The 24,531-nt window shown below is 42.5% G+C and overlaps 1 protein-coding gene across 1 annotated transcript in view; it reads left to right on the forward strand.

Moving 5' to 3' along the window:
• SYNPR (synaptoporin) overlaps positions 1-24,531 on the forward strand; it is a 174,904-nt gene that overhangs the window by 141,828 nt on the left and 8,545 nt on the right. Inside the window, exon 4 of the mRNA XM_073350984.1 lies at positions 16,115-16,313. Coding sequence (XP_073207085.1) covers positions 16,115-16,313 — 199 coding nt within the window. The remainder of the gene's footprint in view (positions 1-16,114; positions 16,314-24,531) is intronic.

The following is a 24,531-nucleotide window of genomic DNA, read 5'->3' on the forward strand; positions in this document are numbered from 1 at the left end:
CTGTGGAGACCCACCTCAGGGAAGGACACTGAGGCAGGAAGTACCCGTAATGCCATACTCAGCCAGGGGACTATAGGACAGCCATATGCCATGAAATGTATTTGCTAAATATATACTCATACGGAAACCCATCAAAGAGGATCTCAACCTCCCTCCATCAGTTGTGGAAGTTATAAAAGCCATCAACATCCAGAAAGGATGGTATTCTAGCAGAATTATATAAAGTAGCAGGCCCAAAGGCTACTGAGGTGTTTCATGACATCTTGAGTAGCATTTGGAAGGAAAAAGAAATGCCACAAGACTTCAAAGATGCTATTATTGTATCACTTCAAAAACAAAGGCAGCAAAGCTGACTGCAGAAATTACAGAGGCTTTGCTCTCCTCTGTGCAGCAGGGAAAATACTAGCTTGCATCCTACTGAACAGACTCATTGCAAACATATCTGAGGAGACTCTACCAAAAGCGCAGTGTGGATTCAGACCAGGTCGCAGCACTATGGACATGATCTTTGTTGTAAGGGAAAATGTTTAGAGTAGAAAATGGACCTCTATGTAGTTTTCATTGATTTGACCAAAGCTTTTGATACGGTCAATGGAGAGGGTCTATGGGCTATTTTACATAAACTGGGCTGCCCAAGAAGGTTCCTACAAATCATCCATCTGTTCCAGGACCACAAGACAGTGCAAGTGCTTGCCAGTGGTGACTTTCCTGACGTGTTCAAATGGAGTGAAGCAAAGCTGCGTATTTGCTCCAGTACTGTTCAACATGTTCTTTGCACGTGTCCTCAGCCACAAGGGACTTGGATCAGGGGATATACATCTGCTGCCGACTCCATGGCTCCCTCTTTCATAGGACCCTTCAAAAGACCTTCAAAGACTCAATGCTAAGACCAAGATGCTGGAGAGACATCTCGTTGAGGCACTTTTTGCAGATGACTGCACCTTGATGGCCCATAGACATGACGACCTTCCGGTCATTGTTGATAGATTTTTCTGAAGCACCCCAGCTCTTTGGCCTCACCATCAGCCTCGGGAAGACAGAGGTCTTGTTCCATCCAGCACCTCATTCCAATGCCCCAGTGCCGGCCATCTTCATCCAAGGTACACAGCTGAAAAATGTGGATCAGTTCAAGTATTTGGGCAGCATCATCTTGAGTGACAGTTCCCTTGGTAAGGAAATTTCCTTCAGAATTAGTAAAGCCAGGCCGACTCCAAACAAAAGTCCTTAACCAACACAACATTCTCTCCACCAAATTGAGGCTCTATAGTGCAGTGATTCTAACATTTCTCCCGTATGGATCTGAGACGTGGACTCGCTATACACGTCACATTAAACAGCCATAGCAATTTCATATATGCTCCCTCTGCTCACTAATGAGCTTTCACTGACAGGACAGAATGACCAATATTAAGATCCTTGAGAGAGCAAACACAACCAGCATTGAGGAAATGCTACCGAGAGCGCAACTGAGGTGGACCGAACATGTCATCAGAATGGAAGACCACCGCCTCTCAAAACAGATCCTGTATGAGGAGCAGAGTCAGGGCAAAAGAAAGAAGGGTCGTCTGCATAAGCGCTTCAAAGATAATCTGAAGAGCAGTCTCCAGTGGGCTGGCATCAATCCCAAAGAATTTGAGCAAATGGTTCAGAACAGGACTTAGTGTTGCTCTCTGACAAGATCAGCATGTAACAGGTTTGAGCGGGATTGACAAAATCATCTCCAGGCTGCACGCCACAGAGCTGCATCATCAAACATCCTGGATACAGACTTCCCTTGGCCTCAGTGTGGCCGACTCCGTGCATCAGGGTTCGGACTTCGGAGTCATATGCACAGCCAGAGATGAGAACTGCGACAATATCGTCATCATTGTCAGCAGTGGACTACGAACACCACAGACATGGAAGGAGTAGGTACATACACGCTGCAGTCCTGGCCGGTTTCTGATGGCTTCTAAAACACAGATTACCGTGAGCACCACTCAAGGGCTCACACACTCATCCTCTTCCCAGAGGGAGAAGCGTGTGGAGTGGAGTGTCTTGTTTTGGTAGGGTTTAGTGGAAATATGCCTTGCACTTGGAGTGGAAAGTGGTGAGGGTTTGTGATAGTCCTTGATTCCCTGTCCTTGTTCCTATACGCTACAGAAAGCCTGATTCTCCACACACACCCCCCACACTAGTAATACACACCTGTGCAAAGTGTGTGCAGAGTGTATATACGGTGCCGCTGCCCCTGGAAGTGAGAGGAGAACTTTGACCGGCGAGAGTTTTATACCCTCTTTGCCCCATTGTAAATGTCTGTACAAGGAGCAAAACAGAACCCTTCTTGCCTTTTATTTTGTTTCAGGCTCTATTTCCGATGGGACTGAGATACTGCAAAAATACCAACAGTGACTAAAGGCTTTTGCAGGCTGGTAGAAATAAATTGTTTCCTTGCATGCAATTAGAATTGATTGTAGTTGTTGTTGTTTTGCGTAGCAGTGGCATCTACAGGTCCCAGTCAGTGATTGAGGCCCCATGGAACTAGCGCGGTTTTTGCCTCCAAAAGCTTAGCATAAGGTGAGAGACAAGAGGTGGAGAAAGCAGAGGGGACAGGGTAGAGGACATGGCAGCAGTGAAACAATGGTGTTTAGTGTCACAAGCAGCAGTCACCGTCTGCCCACTGCTTAATCATTGACTTTATACAGAAATAACCCATTTATCCCACAGTGGCATATACAGCACAGAACATGTGAATAACAGATTGTCTCATTAAAAACAGAACTTCAACAAAAATTGCATTGATCAAATGTTTGCACAATTGCCATGAGCAAGGGCCGGGAAACTAACGAGTCAGGAAACTGAAAACATGTGAGAGAGGAAAATATTTTCCAGTATTATGACTAGAAATAACCCAACAGAGAATACACTTTTAGTAAAGCTTTTCCAGATAAATTGCCAGTGGCATATTACATTTTTTTATATAGTGTCTGCTGTGGAATTACACCAATACACCAAACACAATTAAACCAGAATGCTTTCTGACAGCATTCTAGGGAAGTGGAACCCTTTTAAATCCCTAAAGCCAGCTGTAATAAGAATGAGATTTTTAGGATTGATGTAAGGGCCTGGCCCTACAAACATTTCAGCAGGTGTGTGATGCATATGTGCAAGTATTTTCAGGATCGGGCATGTAGTGAAGCTGATGTCTGAAGCAGGGCTGCTTGTGATTTTGCGTAACCCTGGGAAGACCTTAGTAAAAGTTATGAAAGGATTTTAAAAGTGAACATCTCTTGACAGTGATGACAGTGAACAGTTTAAAAAAAATACAAGGGGCCAAATCTGTAGCAACTGGATCAAGTTCTTAAGTGACACTTGATTTTTTCTGTCCTGTATTCACAAAAGGCATTGGGCCAGTTTTAGCAGTGATGTGTATATGGCATAAGGTAGATTAGGTTTGCCAACTTTCTACTCACACAAAGCCAAATACCCTTGCCCTGCCCTTTTATCTTTAATCTGTTTGCTTAACCACACCACACCTTCACAGAATCCTCTGCTCCATCTTGTACTGTAGATGTTTGACCCTGAAAGGGCAAAGAGAACTTTAACTCTGAAAGACTTTGAAAAGATCACATGCAGTATTAAGATATCATCTTTCTTTGAAAATAGATCCTACCTGACAGCTTCTTGATCCTGAGAAGTAAGTGGGGTGAGTGGAAGTCACTGGATAAAGGTTAGAATTGATGGGAAGTGGACACAGAATGGTAGGAACAATGGAATAGTCCACACTTCGTAGTAAAGCTCCGTATGCAAGTATCCACATTATTTAAGAGTACCTTCTGGAAGCTCTTATTATTGCTTCAGTTCTGCAATTAAAGATTTCCCGCATTGTAAGGAATCCCTCTTCAAAGGCTAAACTTTAGAACAGGAGTGAGGTGTATGCTAGGGATTCCAATCATAGTGAACAAAAGATCTCCGCTTCATTGCTGTTCAAATGTTACTCTTCCACAAAAGAGCAAACCTGAGCCTAATCTGGCTAATTGCAGGAACCAACAGGGTTCATAAAAACTCCAGATAATAATCACAAATAAGCTACAGTGCTCATTGACCTCACCTCTTATCAGTGGCTGCTAGTCGGCTCCCTCTACCCTCCTTATTACTATAATAGAACCTGCTTCTTGGCTTGCTGCTATCAGATGGCCTTTCTGATGTTGCTGGAAGAACATACTTTCCTGCTTGGTTAAGAACATACTCTCCTTTGCTTTCCCTTTGGAGAACCATGTGGGAAACATTGGTGCTTCAGAAGATGTTGACTATGGAAAAGAATAAATTCTTGGGGATTTCAGAAGAGTGGAGACCATTCCTTCCCAGACAGGAAGGATCTTGGATCTTGGATCACTTTTAAAGTATTTTTTCTTCATCAAAGTGGTGTATATATAAGAAGCTGTTTCTGGGAACATGATTTAGTCCATTAGAGGAATGGCTAACAGATGTAAGGTCAGCATATGCCCACTTCTGCAAATATTCTTCAAATGGAGTTGATGAAAGATTTAATATTCAGCACCTTTGTAAGATGCACTGCTTCTCTATATGCACAATTTCTCAGAGAAAGAATGGCTGAAGTCCATTGTCTGCAGAACAAATCAGCATGCTCAGGAGGAAGTGCTGAGAACTTAATTATTTCCTAATGTATCTAAAAGAAGTTTCTTTACTTTGTTCCTTTGTTCACTAGAAAAATGTAGACCATTAAAAAATGTGTTGGGGTTTTTTTTTTTTTTTTGGTCTCTTATCTCACCAGGGACTGGGAGCTGTATGGATTCTATTCATTTCAGGAGATGACTTTTGTATTTCAGAACAGCACGTCCCCTTTTGAGAGATTACCAGCCTAAAGGAAACATCTCACCCAGGGGTGAAAGTAAGTTAGAGGACTTACTGGTACGCCAGAGTCCTGAGCAGGGGGTGTGGCCTCAACCGGAAGAGGCAGGGCCTTAAATCCCCAGGTCCTTTAAATCTTGATTTAAAGGGCCAGGGATCCAGCTGTGGTTGTGGCACCTGGGAGCCCCAAGCCCTTTAAATCACCCCCGAGCTACCAGCTGCAGAGGCGGCTGGGAGCCCCGGGGCTCGGGGGCGATTTAAAGGGCCCAGGGCTCCAGCTACCGCAGCAGAGCCCCGGGCCCTTTAAATCACTGAGGAGCCCTGGGGGCTCCTGGCTGCCACCACTACCTCTGCTCTGCGCTCTGCGCTCTGGCAGAGGTTTAAAGGGCCTGGGGCTCTGCTGTGGTAGCAGCTGCCGGAGCCCCGAGCCCTTTAAATCCCTGCTGGAGCCCTGCTGCCCGAGCCCGGGGATTGCGGTGGCCGGGCTCCATCGGGGATTTAAAGGGCCCCGGGGCTCCAGCCGCCACTACTGCCCCAGCCCTTTAAATGCCCGCCAGAGCCCCACCGCCGCAACCCCAGGGCTTTGGCAGCAGGGCTCCGGCGGGGATTTAAAGGGCCAGGGCAATGGGGTGGCTGGAGCTCCAGAGCTCTTTAAATCCCCTCCAGAGCCGCCCCCCACCACCACGCTGGGGCTCGGGCAGCAGGGCTCTGGCGGGGATTTAAATGGCCCCAGAGCTCCAGCCGCCGCTACTGCTCCGGGGACCTTTAAATCCCCGCCAGAGCCCTGCCGCCGCTACCCCGGGGCTCGGGCAGCAGGGGTCAGGCCGAGATTTAAAGGGCCGGGGGGGAGGGGTAGCAGTGGCTGGGGCTCCAGGGCTCTTTAAATCCCCACCGCAGCCCTGCTGCCGCAGCTACTCCAGGGCTTTAAATTGCCCTCTCTAAAAGCTGGTCCTGGTATGGCGCACTGGCTGTTACCGGTACGCCGTACTGGGGCGTACTGGCTTACTTCCACCTCTGATCTCACCACACGTTCCTACAAGCATTGCTACTGCAATAACTCGTTTCCAGAACTCTCTCTCTTTTCCTGGTGGTTGGTCTGGTCGCATTGCTGTTAATACTTCCTTCTGTTTAAAATGGCAAAGAAAACTGACAATGGGTGTAGCAGATAGCAACAAACAATGGGGAGGAAATAAAGCACAAATGCGAGGAAGAAAATTTAACATTGTTTTTCCATGGGGATTTTTGGACCAGAGCAAGAACAATGGGTGGGTGTGTGATGGAGTAGTCTGCCCCTTAAGAGCAGTACAGCCTACTGGTTAGTCTTACACATGGCATGGCGCTTCAAGAGTTTGGGTGGTCTGCTACACACAGCCTAAGGAAATATGGGGAGAGGGGAAAGGAGTCCGGGAAGACCTGGCATTCAGAAGGAATCACCAGGGCCTGGGCCCAGGAGCCTTGCAGCGGGGGTGGTGCTGGGCTCTCTTCTCACTCAGCTAATAAGGAATGAGCTAGGAAGAGAATCCAATATAAATCCTGCCTCCTCCTTTATAGCAGGGCCAATGCGTGCAGACACTGACGGGAGTAAGAAGGCTCCTGCAGCACCTGGGTTAGCAGGGAGCAGACACCAGCAGCGGAAGGCTGCCGACCTTTCTGAGCCTGAGCACTATGTGGGGCTAGCGGAACGAGATAAATTGCCTCTCAGCTCCGGGAGGAGAGCCTGGGCTTCTGCCATGAGGAGAGACTTAAAGGCAGAGACAACGGACTGGAAACAGAGCTTAGAGAGCTGGCGTGGGAGGAACCCTGAAAGCCAGAAGTACCTTTTGTTATTTGAGACTCTTTGTTATGGCCTTTTTTTTTTTTGTAGGAGCTTTTGTAATAAACAAGGAGGATACGATTGAATCAAGCATCCAAAGTACCTCAAGTGGAATGGTTGGCTTCCTGGGAAGGGACACTGAGGAAGGAAGTATGTACAGCACCACACTGGCTCAGCAGGAGGCGCTACAGAGCAGGCTTTCCCTTCGACAGGGTGTCACATTGTGTGTATGGATGTCATGCATTGTGTGTTGGCCAGTTTGTAAGCTGTTATTTTAAGAAAATAGGACAACTTATCAAAGTATATAGTGGCATCAAGATGTCTGTATTGAAGTGTCTGCTTTTCTGCTCATTTCCAGTAATGAAATGGAGAAAATACCCCTAATTCAGAATTTCCCAGGCAGAAAAAAGTTCATATTTTTTCTTTTTACTAGGAACAGATCATTGCCCTGACTCAAGAAAGCACTTAAGATTCTTCTCTATTCAGCAGAACCCCCTAAACACATGCTTAACTTTAACCACATGCTGCAGTGCCTTCAACATCAAAGTTAAGCCCATGGTCAGATGCTTAGCTGAACAAGGATGTTTCCTGAATCAGCTCCCGTGAGAGGTTTATTGGTTATAAGAGGGGATCAGTAAGAGTGAATGTCAAAGAGATGCTCATTCATGAGCAGGGGACAACTCACCTTAAAACAGCCTCCAACTAAATAAGGAATGGGGTCCCTTTGATGCTGCCACTTTCCGCACTGAAGGTGTCTTGAAACCTCACAATGCAAAGGTAGCTTGAAAGAGGGGCATTCAAATGGAAAGATCTCACAAGCATCCCACAAACTGTATGCAGGAGTGATAACCCTTATTCTGTGCTCCTACCTCCAAACTCTTGTTTCCTAGGGACATATAGTGAGTGTCTGAAAAGACAGCAGTGCTTTACTATTGCAGCACAAGGCAGAATCCAAAATACCCAAGGGGCCCCTTTGTGATATTTTCAAGCTGGACGTTATAGCTGTCTTGTCATCACATTTCTCATGACAACTTAGTTTGCAAAGCTGAAGGGGAAAAAGGATATAAAACTTAGGGTCTGAGTGTCTGATCTCACTCAAGGTTTACACCTGTATTGCCGTCAGTGGGCTTATTACAAATTTACACTCATGTAAAAGAAATCAGAAAGAGAAACCTTGGCTTGTAGTGGTCAAGAGAGACAAGTCTGAGCAGGGGGTTGGATTAGATGACCTCCTGAGGTCCCTTCCAACCCTGATATTCTATGATTCAGTTACTTGATGTTCTTGGGGGTACTATGCTGTGATAACAATAAACCATAAGGTTAATCTCACTCTTCTATGCATTTTACAGGATATAAAGGCAGGTTCTCATTAATCATTATTAATGCTTATTTATTAAACACCAACAATGCGTTTGGTGCTGTGAGAGACACAAGATACAGACAGTCTCTACCTTGAAGAGTATCCATTCTTATTTGCGGGGGGAAAGGAAATTTCTGTCATCTTTAGTGAATCACTTTTTCCCAATTAAGAGCTTTTATTTCTGAAGTGGAGAGTAATTTTTACTTGAGCTACCCAGCAATCAGTGCGAATCTGTCTTGCTAACACAGACCAGCAATGTGCCTGACAAACTCACCAAGCAGAGCGGCGTACCTGTTTTTATGCGTGGCTGAGTTTAATGAGACAGCAAGATGCTGCAAAGAATAGTTGTTAGGGCTGTGAATACTTTCAAATTGCAGTCTTCTCCTGTCCATTCTGATGCTAGAGAGCTCTCTGTCTGAAAGGGAGAGAACTAGCCCACGTGCACACACAAGAGGTGAACCTCAAATTGTCATGAAGTTTAAAACGAAATAAAAGATGGATTGTGGCGCTGAACAGTGACAAAGCGATTAAACTGTGAACGAGCCAGGTCGGTGTGGTGTCAGATCAACCATCTGAAATTTGTCATTGCTTCATCACAGGCAGGCTTTGAAACTGGGTTTTTTCTGGTTCTCTTACTCCACACGGCACACTTATGGGCCTCATCCTCTGAGCAAAACTGTTGAAGACAGCTGGAGATTTTCCTGCATAGGAACTACAGGGGAGGATACTTAGCAACAGCTGGAAAGAAAGATGGGTCCAAGCCTCAAAGTTTCAGGAGCTGTTGGAGCTGGGCTTTCAGTTCAGTGCATTTAGAAATGGAGCCTGGATGCTAAGTTCAGGTACGAATCGGAACTTTGTTACACCAACGTTTAGGGGTGTTTTGATCTGGCGTTTCAGTTCAGACCCATCCTCTGCCTGAAAACAATTGCTCACGTGAATTTGCAACGTTGGGTGGAAGGAATTTATTGGGAGGTTGCTGGGACTTCGCAAGACAGAACTGGGGGCTGTGTCTTTTATCGGCATCTCTGCCTTCATTGAGTTTGATGTGTGCCGAGTGTTTCACTGGACTTTGCTAGCGCTGCTGGAGCAGAAAGAAGAAATGAATTACAGAAATTACGGACTCCAAGGATAGAAAGAGAAAAGGAGAAATGTTACTGCGCCATTCTTTTCCCCTACAGCCTCTCTCAGCCACCTCCTTTCTCCATCCAGTGTTGTTCTATAGATGTATGAGCAACAAGTCACATGCAGTGATGTTTTCCCTGTCAGACACATATTTAGCAGCAGTCAACAAACACAAGTATGTCATAGAAGAAAAGAGGGCAGTTCACAGCTGCTTATACTAATGTCTGCAAGTAAAATTCATGCCAGGTTGAACTTGACTTTGTGGCCTTGGCACATTGACTTACTAGGACAGGTAGCACTGAATGTTGGTGGTGCTGCCAGTGAGCTGCTCCTTGGACTTAGGAGATGGGAACAAGAGAGTTACAAGAGAGGGTAAGGTGCAAGAGGTTGTTAGAAAAAGCAGAAAGGGGAGGTTGAGTGGAGGAAGAACTGAGGGAGAAGACTGATGAGAAGAGGGAGAGGTGGGCTGGGTAGAGAGACCGGAGATCAGAAGCAATGGGGGATGAATAGAAAATAGAAGGGCAGGCAGAGATGCAGCAAAAGCAAAAGGAAGAGATGGACAAAATGTCTTTGTGAGTCACTGAGAAGCAATGTTATCCCCAGAAAAGCTGAATCAGGCATCCAGCAGTGGTAGGACATTAGAGAAGAGTTTGGAGCTCCCAGCCTAACACAAGAAAATATCATTAAGGGGTGGGTAGAGGGTGATCCTGGTTGATAACCCCAACTCTTCATTTTTCACCTGGGCCCTGTTCCAATTTAACAAATATAGAATAATAGAATCATAGAACTGGGAGGGACCTCGAGAGGTCATCTAGACCAGTGCCCTGCACTCGTGGCAGGACTAATTATCTAGACCATTCCTGACAGGTGTTTGTTTAACCTGCTCTTAAAAATCTCCAGTGACGGAGATTCCACAACCTCCCTAGGCAATTCCAGTGCTTAACCACCCTGACAGTTAGGAAGTTTTTCCTAATGTCCAACCTAAACCTTCCTGGCTGCAATTTAAGCCCATTGCTTCTTGTCCTATCCTCAGAGTTTAAGAAAAACAATTTTTTTCTTCCTCCTCCTTGTAACAACCTTTTACATACTGAAAACTGTGATCATGTCCCCTCTCAGTCTTCTCTTCTCCAGACTAAACAAACCCAATTTTTTCAATCTCCCCTCATAGGTCATGTTTTCTAGACCTTCTGTCATTTTTGTTGGTCTTCTCTGGACTCTCTTGAATTTGTCCACATCCTTCCTGAAATGTGGTGCCCAGAACTGGACACAATACTTCAGTTGAGGCCTAATCAGAGCAGAATAGAGTGGAAGAATTACTTCTCGTGCCTTGCTTACAACACTCCTGCTAATACATTCCAGAATGATGATTGCTTTTTTTGCAAGTGTTACACTGTTGACTTATATTTAGCTTGTGGTCCACTATGACCCCCAGATCCCTTTCTGCAGTACTCTTTCCTAGGCAGTCATTCCGTATTTTGTATGTGTGCAGCTGATCGTTTCATCCGAAGTGGAGTACTTTGCAATTGTCCTTATTGAATTTCATCCTATTTACTTCAGACTATTTCTCCAGTTTGTCCAGATCATTTTGCATTTTAATCCTATTCTCCAAGGCACTCACGACCCCTCCCAGCTTGGTATTGTCCTCAAACTTTATAAGTGTACTCTCTATGCCATTATCTAAATCATTGATGAAGATATTGAACAGAACCAGACCCAGAACCGATGCCTCCGGGACCCCAATCGTTATACCCTTCCAGCATGACTGTGAACCACTGATAACTACTCTCTGGGAATGGTTTTCCAACCAGTTATGCACCCACCTTATAGTAGCTCCATCTAGGTTGCATTTCCCTAGTTTATTTATGAGATGGTCAAGCAGGACAGTATCAAAAGCTTTACTAAAATCAAGATATACCACGTCTACCACTTCCCCCTTATCCACAAGGGCTTGTTACCCTGTCAAAGAAAGCTATCAGGTTGGTTTGACATGATTTATTTTTGACAAATCCATGCTCACTGTTACTTATCAGCTTATTATCTTCTAGATGTTTACAAATTGATTGCTTAATTATTTGCGCCATTATCTTTCTGGGTACAGAAGTTAAGCTGACTGGTCTAATTCCCTGGGTTGTCCTTATTTCCCTTTTTATAGATTTGCACTATATTTGCCCCTTTCCAGTCTTCTGGAATCTCTCCCGTCTTCCATGACTTTTCAAAGATAATAGCTAATGGCTCAGATATCTCCTCAGTCAGCTCCTTGAGTATTTCAGGATGCATTTCATCAGGTCCAAACTTGTCCAAGTAACTTTTAACTTGTCCTTTCCCTATTTTAGCCTCTTCTGATCCTACCTCATTTTCACTGGCATGAACTACGTTAGACGTCCAGGCACTACCAACCTTCTTGGTGAAAACCGAAATGAAGTCATTAAGCACCTCTGCCATTTCCCCATTTTCTGTTATTGTTTCCCCCCCTTATTGAGTAATGGGCCTGCCCCGTCCTTGGTCTTCCTTTTGCTTCTAATGTATTTGTAGAATGTTTACTTGTTACCTTTTATATCTTTAGATAGTTTGATCTAGTTTGTGCCGTGGCCTTTCTAATTTTGTCCCTACATACTTGTGTTAATTGTTTATATTCATACTTTGTAATTTGACCTAGTTTCCATTTTTTGTAGGACTCTTTTTTTTTTTTATTTTGAACATCCAGAACAAATCCTGCAATGGTAATAATCCTGCCTAATCACCTATATGTGAGGATTATCTATCTTCCTCCTGCTAGGACTGAGTCATGGTCTATTTTTGAGCCCTTCTGCACAGCTGATCTATAGATTGCTGGTTTGGGCTGAGGTTAAGTGGCCACAAGTGGCACCAATTACTGCAGGCTCTCTTAGGGGCTCGGAAAATCTAAACATAGAAGCTCATGAGTAAAAATAAGGTAATGAAAGAAGGCTGGTGTGATCACAGTGTATCCAGTATCTCTGTAAGACACTTGGTCAGGAAGGTACTGCCAGAGAGATGCAGGGATTAGAAATTTAAAACAAAAGCTTCAGGCCTATCATGGGTCAGATCAAAGGACACAGTAAGGGTTAATGGGGGGTATAAAAGAGAAATTATATCAATTAGTTTTCAAAAATCCCATCAGGCTTGCAAAAATCATTTTGAGAGACTCAGGGCCAGATCGTCAGACTTCAATGACGTGAAATTGATTCGCACCAGCTGAGGATCAGGCACCCAGCTTGAGATGCACTGGAGGAAACTTTGCAGGACTGATCCTTAAATGTGGTGAGAATCATGTCCTTTAGTTACTTTACCTTTGGTCAGCTGTTTGCTACCCAGGTTAATTGCCTCAAAATGTTATTTCGGGACTGCAAGAGGAAAAGAAAGAGCTGGATACATATTTTAAAATGATAAAATGTCAGCAGACTGCTAATATTACCTCTTCATTCTTTCTTTTTCTTCATGGTTTAATAAAGCACAGTTCCATGATGCTTAAAAAGCTAATGCTGGGGCTGAAGTGAAATTTACAAGTCATGGTCTTGTGTCTTTGCAAGTCTGTTTAACAGGTGTTAGCATAAAAACTGCCCAGATGGCTCCGATCCTCAGAGCAAAGCCAGTCTCTTAATAATTTCATTCTTCACCATTAGAGGACAAAGCCTTCGCTCTGCCCAGCTGGTAAATATATGCATCAAACTCCCTCAGTGGTTGTCATTAAAACATCACCACAGTTGCTTCAGAGTCATATTTGAGATATAACAACATTTCCTGCAGTATTTCAGACCCATAAAGTCCTAGACAAGCATTCAGGAAACTGAGCTTAGATAAATAACTGGCAACTTTACTGTCAGGGTCAGAGGGGCTGAGGACCAAATGGGCATTGGAGACTGAACTATTCCTAGTAGTGGTTCCCCTGAGTAGATCACAATTAAGATACATTGGCAAAATACCATCAAGGAAGCTTGGAGAGCAGCTACTGTGCTGTTCCTGTTCTATGGATAAATAAAGGATTTCCCCTCTAAGAATGTCAGCCTAGCACGTTTAACAAATGTACCCTGCTTGTGGAATGAGAGGATGGTCATGCTTAATAGCTGATCCAGAGCCCACTGAGATCAATGCAAAGATTCCTGTTGATTCGAATAGGCTTTGAATCAAGTCTTTATTTCCAGTGTGCCTTCTGGATAGGTACGGTACATAAGCAAAGGTGTGCAAGGGACGTGTTTATTGCTGGTTGCTGACTGGAGATTATTTTTCTGTACATGGCCAGGCCACCTTGGGAACATTCTAACCCTGGTTATGTTTTTAAAAAAACAAAACCTTTTGTCTCCAGGACTTGCAAAATCCCAGAGACAGGCACTAGGAGATGCTTTATTTTTCCAGGGGAAGACCATAAGCCTTGATGAAAAATGTTTGCATAATAGAGACAGGAAGCTTTAAAAGCAAGTCAGAAAACTGTCGGAATATGTTCAGTATCTCTCTTATATATTCAGTTTTAATCAGACTTTGTTGGCTGATGGGGGACAAGAGCGTCTGTTACTGTATATCTCCAGAATGCTGCAATCTAAGGAGACAAATGAATTATTTTAGCCATCCCAAGGTTATAGCAGCAGGAGCTCAGTGAAGAATATGTCTGCAGCAAGTAAATATCTTTATGCATCAGCCAATGAGAGTGTTCCTTCTGTGCATGTAGTTAGGTTTTGTTTGGCTTACAAGAGGAAAAAGCCATGCAATCCACTAATGTCCATTAATCTGCCGTGGGAGAGTTCTACTTTGGATCCCTTGTTTTCCTCTAAGGGCCTAATTCTCTTTAGTTACAAATATATTCATGACTGCTGTTACCTTTGACACTCAGTTCCACACGTTAATTACCCGCAATGCTAAGGAATGTCTCCCAGAGGCTCAGCCCTTTCTTAGTTTCAGATCATAACCGCTTTTGGAAATTGCTGGTACCTCTGTAATAGCTCTGTCCCTCCCACCTTTCCTAGACCCTCAGAATTGTATCTGCACCTCTGCTGTGCCCTCCTTAATCTGCTCTTCGGTTGTGTTCATTAGATTAGCTTTCCTAACTGCCCAAATCTATTACCCCAGAGCCCCCTTCCTATGTAACAGACTAGGGCATACAGCCATGGTTGTGCCAGCTCTTCGTGCAGCATTACTTCTGCCTGGTGCTCTGTTCCTGCATTCTAATGCTGTTTGATTTCCAAGTTACTATAAGACACTGAGTTAACGGGATTAGGTTTCTGTCTAAACCCAGTTGTTGTGGTGGTGACTTGCAGTCTGGGACCATTAAAGTCGAGGCATCTCTTACCATTTCTCTTTACATTGGGCTACATTCCATTCCATGAGCTACTCACACCATAGTGCCTTGTTAGTCTGTTTCTTCTTTGCTGTGGGCTAGCCCTATGTGTGGAGTTCTTTGGGGGAGAGTATTCTGGAGTATATCATATCATAGGGTCACCTTTTCATGCTGCAAGAAAGGGGGCTCTTTGGCTTTCCTGAGGCAGGCTGGGAAAGCTAGAAGTCTGTCTGACATTCAGCACAGCCCCTGTCAGCCAGTCAAAGCGGCCCCTGCACAGCGGCATCAAGGACTGGATTTTCTGCTTACTGGAATCTCTTCAAATACTTGGTGCCTGAGTCCTTGCCACGGGGCGGTGATGGGAATAGAGCTACAGCTACGTAAGTGTTCGGAGTTGAGTGCCAGTTGACACTTTCCAGTGTTCCAGATCGGCTGTGACACAGATGATTTTGGAGCGGAATGGCGAGGGGAGATTGATTGGCTTCCCAAACCATGGGGAGATCTTTTAACTGGCCTTTGTTGGGAAGCGGTAATATTAAAAATAACCCCCCACACACACAGTCCCAACCTTAACCTCTGTTCATGCCAGTGTTGGATAACAGAACCCAATGCATCAAGCCAGGGGGAGTGTTGGCTCACAATGTGCTTCTTCCTGGGCTTGCAAACATCTTTCCATGGCATGATTCGAGGCAGGTGGTATTGGCTGAACAGAGGGGACAATCTCTTCATGGGAAATGCTGGTGCAATTTAGAGCTGAGTCAGTAGTGACTGGTTTGTGCACTCTCTCACACACACAGATTTTCTGCTGCATATGGTGTCCCTAGGAATGGTGTCCCCATTTTAAAAGCCTTTTATGTTAAAATGCCACATATCACACAGTCATGAGTGAAAGATCCACTATGCAATTTACAGAGCTGAACTCAAGACCTGAGCTTGCTTGAATGATTTATTAAACCAGCAAACTGCACGGTCTTTGTCTTTCATTCTGGATTAGATTGCAAGCAATTTTTGTGCTGAATTAATTGTTCTCAAGAAATCAAGAGTCACCCAGTTTTGTAATGTTTCCTCTCCTTAATGATTGCAAAAGTGAAAAATCTGGGTTTTATTGCTTAGATGAACAAGAGTAAATTTTACTTTTCCCCATAGGACTTCACCATTATCTCAGATGTTTGTGCAAAAATGTTGAAATATTCTTACTTAAAGCTAATATTTGTTTATGATGCAGTTGATTTAAAGGCTTTAATTTATGTGATTCCGTTCCCAATCCTGCAAACACTTCCACATATGGTGTCCCTAGGAATGGTGTCCGTAGCCTCCGATTGCCAGAGGGTGGAGACGGATGGCAGGAGAGAGATCACTAGATCATTACCTGTTAGGTTCACTCCCTCTGGGGCACCTGACCTTGGCCACTGTCGGCAGACAGGATACTGGGCTGGAAGGACCTTTGGTCTGACCCAATATGGCCATTCTTATGTTCACATATGAGTAACCTTAAGCGTGTGAAAAGCTCCACTGAACTCAATCAATGGGACTGCTTACACACACAAGTGTTTATAGGATTGAGACTTATATATGTCAGCATTTAAAGCAATGAAAATACAGCTCGGATGTAACCATGTCACTAGTAGGTAACAAATGCCTAGGCCTTTTCAATTCACCTCTCCTGTCTTGGATTTTTTAGGTTGCATCAGGTGAATTTTGATGCTCCCACCTGCGAAGGCAAACGACGAGAAACGCTCTCGCTAATAGGGGACTTCTCTTCTTCTGCAGAATTCTTCGTCACTATCGCGGTCTTTGCTTTCCTCTATTCCTTGGCAGCCACTGTTGTTTACATTTTCTTCCAGAACAAATATCGTGAAAACAACAGGGGGCCTCTAATTGTAAGTGGAAATTTTCAGTGTCCTCAAATCTGTCTTTTTCCTGTTAGATTTTTGGTGCTTGTGTTTGTTGTCTTGTTGGAGAATTGATGAGTGTTCCACTTCCTTGTGCAGCTCTTGACTCTGATACTTCAATGTTGATTTAATCATTTGGGACCATGAGAATAGGGATGATGGAAACACATGGCCCATATAAATATAATTTGGTCTCAATCCTGTGAGTATGTGTGGTACATTATGCCCGTTGACTTCAATGAGACTTTTCAATTGTGTTGTAAGTGTTTTCAGGGTTGGGTCCTTAGTGTGAAGCTACTGGTAGAAGGTGGGGTAGTGGTGAATGGATGCTCTGGGAAGGAGAGACTGCTGAGGCCAGGAAGAAGTAGGCAGGCAGAAAAGCAGAGGGAGAAAATAAATCTCTAGGAGCAATACAGATCCCCTTAGAGTGACCCTAACAGGCCACTAAAATGATGCCTTGGAATCCAAGTTTAACCCTGAAGACACCTTGTTTGATGATTTAGCAGCTACATCTACATCTAAATTTTAGACCATTATTTGCTGTAGATGTGTTGAGAATGCGACAGAGGCCTAAGCTACTGTGTAGTCAGCTAGAAATATTTTGCTCCCTGGGATGGGGTTTTGTCACATTATTTGTGGAATGTTTCTGGGGCTGGTTCTGCAGCATCACACTGTCCTCCATGCTGAGTTCCCCATACTCAGGTGCACAGTTCCATACTGGGTCTTAGTTTATCCCCCTATTTAAGCTAACAGCATTTTGTAGCTGCTGCTTCAGTGCACCATAGCTGTGGTTGTTTCTCTACAAAGATTGATTCTTGTGAGGTCAGAATAAAAATCAATGGCTATTAAATAACCACTTCATAATAAATCAGTCTTTTAGGATCCTTTTCTTCCTGGGTTTCATTTGCACTTGAATGCATCGTGAATCGTGAGATGCACTTTGGTCTGTTTATTCAGATAATCTCTGCATGTTTGAGCCTCACGCTACACTCTCATTTAATTGGTTCTGTGAATGTGCAAGCTTTTATGGGAACCCACTTGTGTCTTGTCTCCTTATTAACATATAGAATTCTTCCCTCCAAAGATTGTAGAGGAGAAAAAAGATATACTAGGGTGAGTTGTGAAACATAAGGCTACGGAGAACAATTAAATTAGAGAGGAGCTTAAGGGAAAAAATTTAGCTCTGGATTTCAAATGCCCTAAAGTTCATTGAGGCTGGCGGGGGGAGGGATCCAGGCTATTTGGTTCAGAACTGTTTCTACAATGACTCATAGTTTTACATGCATAATAAAAACACAAGGTAAATAAAAGCAAAATACTATAAATTACCAATATAGAAGGGATGTACCTATTAAAGGAAATATCTAGAATAAAAGTAATGAAAGAAGAAAAATGAGAAGGTAGCATTAATGTCTTTTTAGTGCTGGCTGAAAAATTTTTCTTAAAAAAAATGTCTATTTTGAGCTATTCAACTTTTTTGCAACATTCAGAATTTCCAACATTTTGACAAATTGTTTTAAAATAAAAAAAATATTTGTTTCAATTCCCATCTAATGAAATAAAAATGCAAGTGTTTTGGGTTTGGGGTTTTTGTGTCTCCTTTTCCTCTTTTCACACTGGAGGGCAAAACATTTACTGGAAAAGGTGAGGGAGAAGGAGGGGAAATCCCTTAAAAAAAAAAGCGAAATCCAAACATTTTTTGCTTTGATTCCATTTGATTTTATTTGAATTAAGTACTTTTTTATTTCAAGTTGCTTAATCAGAAATCTGAATATTCCACAGGAAAAAATCTGAACAAAATGAAAAATTTTGGTTTCAATTTTGTTGTGGAAAATAATTCACATTTTTTGACCAACTCCAATCACCACAGAAAATAACTTACACAAGGAGAGTGGAAAAATCATACTAAAATCTCAGAATACCATGTAGTTTGTTTTTTGCATGATATTTTACTGTTAAGAATATCACTGCCATATTGCTTCCAAAATTCATTCAAAATCCGTGATGCAGTCACGGGTAACAGTTTAGTATTAATTCACTGTGTTCTATTTAACCAATTGTAATGGAGTCCAGGGGTTAAATTTAATAGGCTTCTGTGGCTAAAGTTGTTGTTCACAGTTTTTCCATCTGTAAAACAAGGATAATTTACATTACTCATATGGGTGTTCTAAATATTAAGCCGTCCATTTGCACGGTGTTTTAAAGATGTAACCAGCTGTTGGTGCTGAATATTGTTATGAAGTGTCATTGGAGCATCACATCTTGCTGGGTATCTTAATAATGAATACACATGAAAATTTCAGAGAAGTTCTAGTAACTTGCTGAGATTTTTTCTCTTGGAAATATCATTAAATGCAACTTTTAACTGGCCTGTCCATTTACACAGCATGGTTGGGAGCATAGTAACCATTACAAAATTATGCAGACAATTATTGACCCTCTTGGTTATCTCACTGAGTACTTGTACTTCCCTGCCTGTCTCTATCCATCTGTCCAGCTCCTTGGGGCACAGACTGTCTTTATGTTCTGTGTTTGTGCAGCGCCTACCACAATGGGCTCTGGTCCAAGACCAGAGTTCCTAGGCACTACCATAATATAAATAAATAATAAAATTAATAATTTGTACATGCAATGAGATTGATTGGGAGTGTTTGGATGCTGGCAACAGAGAATTCCTGAAGAGGTTTCCTCAAAGAAAACAAACTAGTTCTTAATCTTCTCTACAGGTTGGAGAGACCAATTTCTATTACAGAGATAACCTGGGTGGCACAAATCAACACTGAGTAACCCTGCCCTTCCCATTTCAGCCAGAAACACATCTCCTAGTCAATTGTGGAGAATCTGCCACCTCTCCAAGTGAGAGGGAGAAAATGGAAGTAATGCCTCAGTCACTAAGCCCAGTGGAAAAGAGAAGTGATTTTGAGAGACAGTAATTTAAAACATCTCTACCTGAAGGAGTTAGTGGAGTGGTAAGGCACAAAGAAGCAAAAGAACGTCAGCAATCAGGTGGCCAGTTAGTCTCCGTTCTTTTCACCTTCAGGCCTAGTTGCTCCCCCTAACCATCTACTGGTTCCAAAAGAAGGCAGACATAGGAAGACAAGTGGAGGGAAGACATTAAAATCCCTGCTCTGTACAATGGCAAAATATCATCAAAACAGAGAGCCCAAGAGGCAGAATCTACAAAGGAAGAAAAAGCAGGCATAGCCAGACCTCATTCAAGGGCCTATATCATTTGAGTTTACTTCCCAGTATGAAAGTTAAAAGTGCAAACCAGTATCCTTTATGGCACAAGTCCATGTAGCCCATATAACGGTGAAATACTGGCAGTGAAAAGCCTGTAACACACCTTTCAGCTGCAGGTTGATGTTGCAGAGGAATGTAGTATCCAGGAAGATCTATCCAGATGTATGGCTACCTTTGATCCCTGAGATGCTGATCCTCCCAAAGACCATTATTCTACAACTCTAGAATGTTCTGAGCAGCGATGAAGCAATCTAAGAGGCCTCCTGTTCACATCACTAGAGATACATAGAGCAATTGTCAGTTATTTCCTCTAATCACCGGGGACAGGCACTCCTAGTGCCATTTCTATAATGCATTTTTTTCCTGCTCCTGCAGGTAGAAGATGATCATGATTTCAGTCTTCACCTTTGTTCTTGTCCCTGATCCCAGCCTGACCTTGAACAAAAACCCCCACCCCTTTTAAACTTCACTCTCACTCTTGAATTGACATTTGTTCATTCTGTGATTACTCCCGCCTTTAAACTTCATGCTTCAGGGAGCTGCTTTTTTCTTTTTTCAGGGTTTTAAAATAAATTCTATAGGAAAAATGGGGAAAAAGCTGTGTCACTCGAAATTTTAAAAAAAGGACAGAAACCCTGAAATAGACAATAGGAGCACTGCCAGGGAATCAAATTGCATTGAGCCTAATTTAAAGTAAAGTATATTATCAATAGAACAAATTCAATATTTTAATTCCTTGCAGGAACAAGAAAATTACATAGCATATATTTTGGTAATTAAAGGTTTTAAATAGTATGAAAAAGCAATCTTTATTACCGTGACAACCCAGAAATCATTAGATAGTATAAATTATTTGTACAAATATACATGTTTGTGTGTTAGGTTCTCAATAAACATCACTTTAATTGAAGCTTATATTTTCTTGAAAAGGACAGAACAGTAAGAAATCAAGCATTATTGGGATTCAATATTTCCAATAACGGAAGATTTCAGTTCCCTCTGCCACCAGTCTGTTGATAATGTTAAAGACAATGCAGGTAGTGATGCCTATCAGTAAAGTTTCCATTATAAGCCCCTGTTTTCAGTGACTTATTACTCTACCAAATTTTAACCATTTAGGTTGAAATTTTCCATGCAAGGCGTCTGCCTAAGGTTGAACTTTTTTGAAAAGTTTCAGCACTACTGGTTCAATTGCTTCTGAGAACAATGTTTTGGAAAAATACATTGTTTTTCCATGTTAAAAAAATTCGTACAGCCATTTCATTGAGACGCTCTAGCACTGCCTGGGGTCAGGGTTGTGCTTTTTGTCACTCCTTTGAAGATATGCCCACATTGGACCAAGCTATAAGCCTCTGAAAAATCTCAGTTTGCACCTACTCAGTAGAGACTTGTGAGTGATTGACAGCTAAATTGTCTGAAATTGTCTACGTGGACTTGTGCCAGTGTCTGAAAGCCTGTGCTGTGTCACACAGAGGCACAAAGTAATCCACCATCTGTGCCGTTTCCTTCATGCAGCCAATGAAATTGTTGCTTGCTGTAGAGTTAGGGTTTGTGATTGGTTGAGTTATCTCTGAGTGGTCTAAGACTTGTGGCATAGAATAGATACATACCTTACTGTAGCTGTACAATGTACACGTGTAGTTTGTAAAGGCAAAATGCCTGAGAACTTAAAATGGGAGAGTAACAGACTGCCAATCCCAGGGATGATTCAAGTTGGTGATAACCTAGACAAAATTGTTCTCAGCTAAGCTTGTTGCGCTTTCCATTGCTTCACACAGACTCAACAGACATTCTGGGCTTCAGAGTGACACCCGGTGACAATCCTAGAATCTTATATAGATTCCTTCTGCACTAAGTATGCTCTGTCCCCCCTCAGCTCCTGCATGCTGACCACACTGAACTTGGGCTTATCCTCACAGAGCAATTGAGCAGGCTCTAGCCAAGGCTGTGCTGGATTTTCCCTGTAATTGTTTCCTCTGACTCCTGGCCTCTGTGGTACCGGGCACAGGAACTGAAAGCAGGGAGCCTGTCTCTCCTTTCTCTCAATGCAGGCCCCCACCCAGACAGTGTGGCAGAGAAGGCGGGAGCTACCTGACTCAAATGCAGATGGGAGAAAAAGAGGAAGGGGAGAGGGAGCAGGGATTGGAAAGAGAGCCATGACTGGGGGACAGGAGTAAAGGGAGCAGAAGACAGGGCAGAGGGGACAAGAGCAGTCTTAATTCTGGCATTTCCTGACTTTTGGGTGCTTGACTTTGCAACCGCAATGTTCTTTTAACATAGTTTTTTGGATGTAATAAGTATGCACAGTATGTACTGAGCTGTTTGTTAATAATTAATTATAAGCATCAGTCACATTTGACTCTGCAGATGAACTTCATTTTCTTTCAAAATCCTAAATAACATGCACATTCTAAATATAAGTCTGGGTCCATCTCAAGGAATGAAAAAGTAGGGGAACAAATATAAAGGAAAAGCTATTTGAGTGACAGATTAGTATTCAACAGCCAGGAATATTTTTAAAGGAATTAATTACACAGGTGACCTGGACTCTAATGGGCATAGAGTCTCATTCTGAGATTTACCAAAAAAAAAAAAAAAAAAAGTAATTTTCTGAGACATCCATTACTCAGGGCAGGTATCTAATCTGAGGCTGATGGCCCTGTTTCTGAGCACATTACAGTGGAGTGACTCTATTATCTTGCAGGGAGTCGCTCCTGACATACACTGGTCTGAGATCAGAATCAGGCTGGATAATTGTAATGCATTCCAGTCTCATCTATTTCAATAATGTACTGAAAAACTATATACTCTCAGTCATTGAGAAGCAGGTAGGAACCAATCCAATTAAGCCATACAAAGCTTTTGGGAATGTGGGGTAGGCAATGGGATATTTCCATCAAGTCCTGAATGGGAAACTGTTTGGGGGACATTCATAATCTGCATCAGTCAGTAGCTATCACTCCATCGTCTTGTTTTTCTTCACAAGCTTCTCCATGTGTACACCACTTAGAATATGTAATGTGACAGCTATATTACATTGTATCTTCATCTGCTTTTACTGTTTTCTGGGGGAGAGTTATAGGTCATCCTAAAAAATCACATACATGTAATTATCCTTGAATGTAACTTTAATATTCAAATCAATTACAATCACTGCACAAATTACTAAGAGCATTAGAAAACTGATACTGATGCAGGCTATGAAAACAATTACAAAACTGAAGAGAGACTTCTCACATACAAAGTGATCAGTGGATACATCCCATTGATAATACACATAAAAATTAGTGGATGTAAGTTTCCAAATGCAAAAGGATGAGGTCTTTCCTTAGTCTCTGGAATTCAGTGAATAATTAAAACAAACAGGAGGTTATTTGGTATTCTACATATGGTATGTAACAATTACAAATATGTCCATTTAAAACAATACTGTCTATTTTTCTCTTCCTCACAAGGTATCCTCTGCTGCATATTTGTAAACTTTGTCCTCCTTTTGTAGTTTAGAAATCAGTAAGAATTCCCATAAACATCCAGAGAAGAAAACAAATACACAAAACAATGATCGCCTCTTTACAATTAAAACGAAAATGAAAGCTACCAACCAACTTAAGGAGTCTGTGCATTTCAATGTGAGATTTCCAATCCGTATTTGTCATTTCGTTTTTAAAACACAAGACTGTTTTACTGCGTGCTTTATTAGAATAGAATGTGCGTCGTCTCTTCGAACCAAGAAGGTTCCAACTGTATCTGTCAGATTCTTAATGTTCCAAACTATCATGGTTTATCATCACAGAGCTAAATCATCACACCTGAAGTATTATTTTATTTTACTATTCAAAGAAGTTACACTCTTGTCCAAGCTTCAGTTACCCATAGCTTAAAACAAGTAAAATGCAGATTTACTTTGGGCAGGGGCAAGAGAAAGAACAGACAAATGCCCATCTTGCAGGCCAAAGGCAGAGTCTGGAAAGTCTTCATTTTCCTCTTCGCTGATCCCTCAGAACTTTGCGAGTTTCCATACCAGAATATGGCAGGCTGCTAGCAAGCTCCATCAGTGAAAAGGCAAAAAGGATATAGCCAGCTCTCTGGACTTCTTTTCCTTTAACTTTATACTCTGGTTCAGGGGCTTCCTCATCCTGAGAATTTGCTGATAGGCATCAATTTTGACTGAGGGGGAAATCGTTTTTCAGACTCTGTCAAATCCGCTCCAAGCCTTTGCTTATCCCTAAGCATATAAATCTCGTAGAAAACCTTATGCCAGATCTAGAAGTGATGTCTCTCCAGCATGGTCAGATTTATGTGGGGGGAATTCACCAATCCAGGAAGTATTTTCAGAACAGTATTATATGACAGGAGGAAAAACAGGTAGCCAATGTATTACCTGAAATTAAAAAAAAAAAAGGCTTACAGGCTTCTTTTAAAGGTTAACAGAAGGGAAGGTGAAGACATGTGTAGCTGTGACTTTTGGCATTGAGGAATGTGATCACGTGCAGTAGGGGGCTGTACATTTATTTTCCGAATAGTTTGTTACCGTTTTTCAAAAAGTAGTCTGAAAAATGGATTGTGTTACCTTGCACATTGCAAACCTTTCAGTAGAGGTTGAAATTGTGCTTCCTTATTGAATCTAAGAACAATGAGAGAGAGTGCGGAACATCCATTCTAAGGACAATTGGTTAGTAAATATGAATTTTCAAATCCAAGTAATAGTCTGACATTCTGATAAATACAGAAAAACCTCATATGCAGTCCTAGAACTTCAAGCAAGAATCTACGCCCAAGGGAAGCCTGGTTTCCAAGTGTCCGCAAGGAAGCTATAATTTAGAGCTGAGTCACATCTTTTGTTCAGGGGAGCACCTCAAAGGGAAGTGCTGGTAGGCATTGTTATTTTTCATTCATTTGAATTACAGCAGTGCCCAGAGGCCCCAACCATGATACCAAGATCAGGGCCCCGTTGTCCTACACT

The sequence above is a fragment of the Lepidochelys kempii genome, chromosome 7 (assembly GCF_965140265.1).
Source record: "Lepidochelys kempii isolate rLepKem1 chromosome 7, rLepKem1.hap2, whole genome shotgun sequence".
NCBI classification, from domain to species: Eukaryota; Metazoa; Chordata; order Testudines; family Cheloniidae; genus Lepidochelys; species Lepidochelys kempii.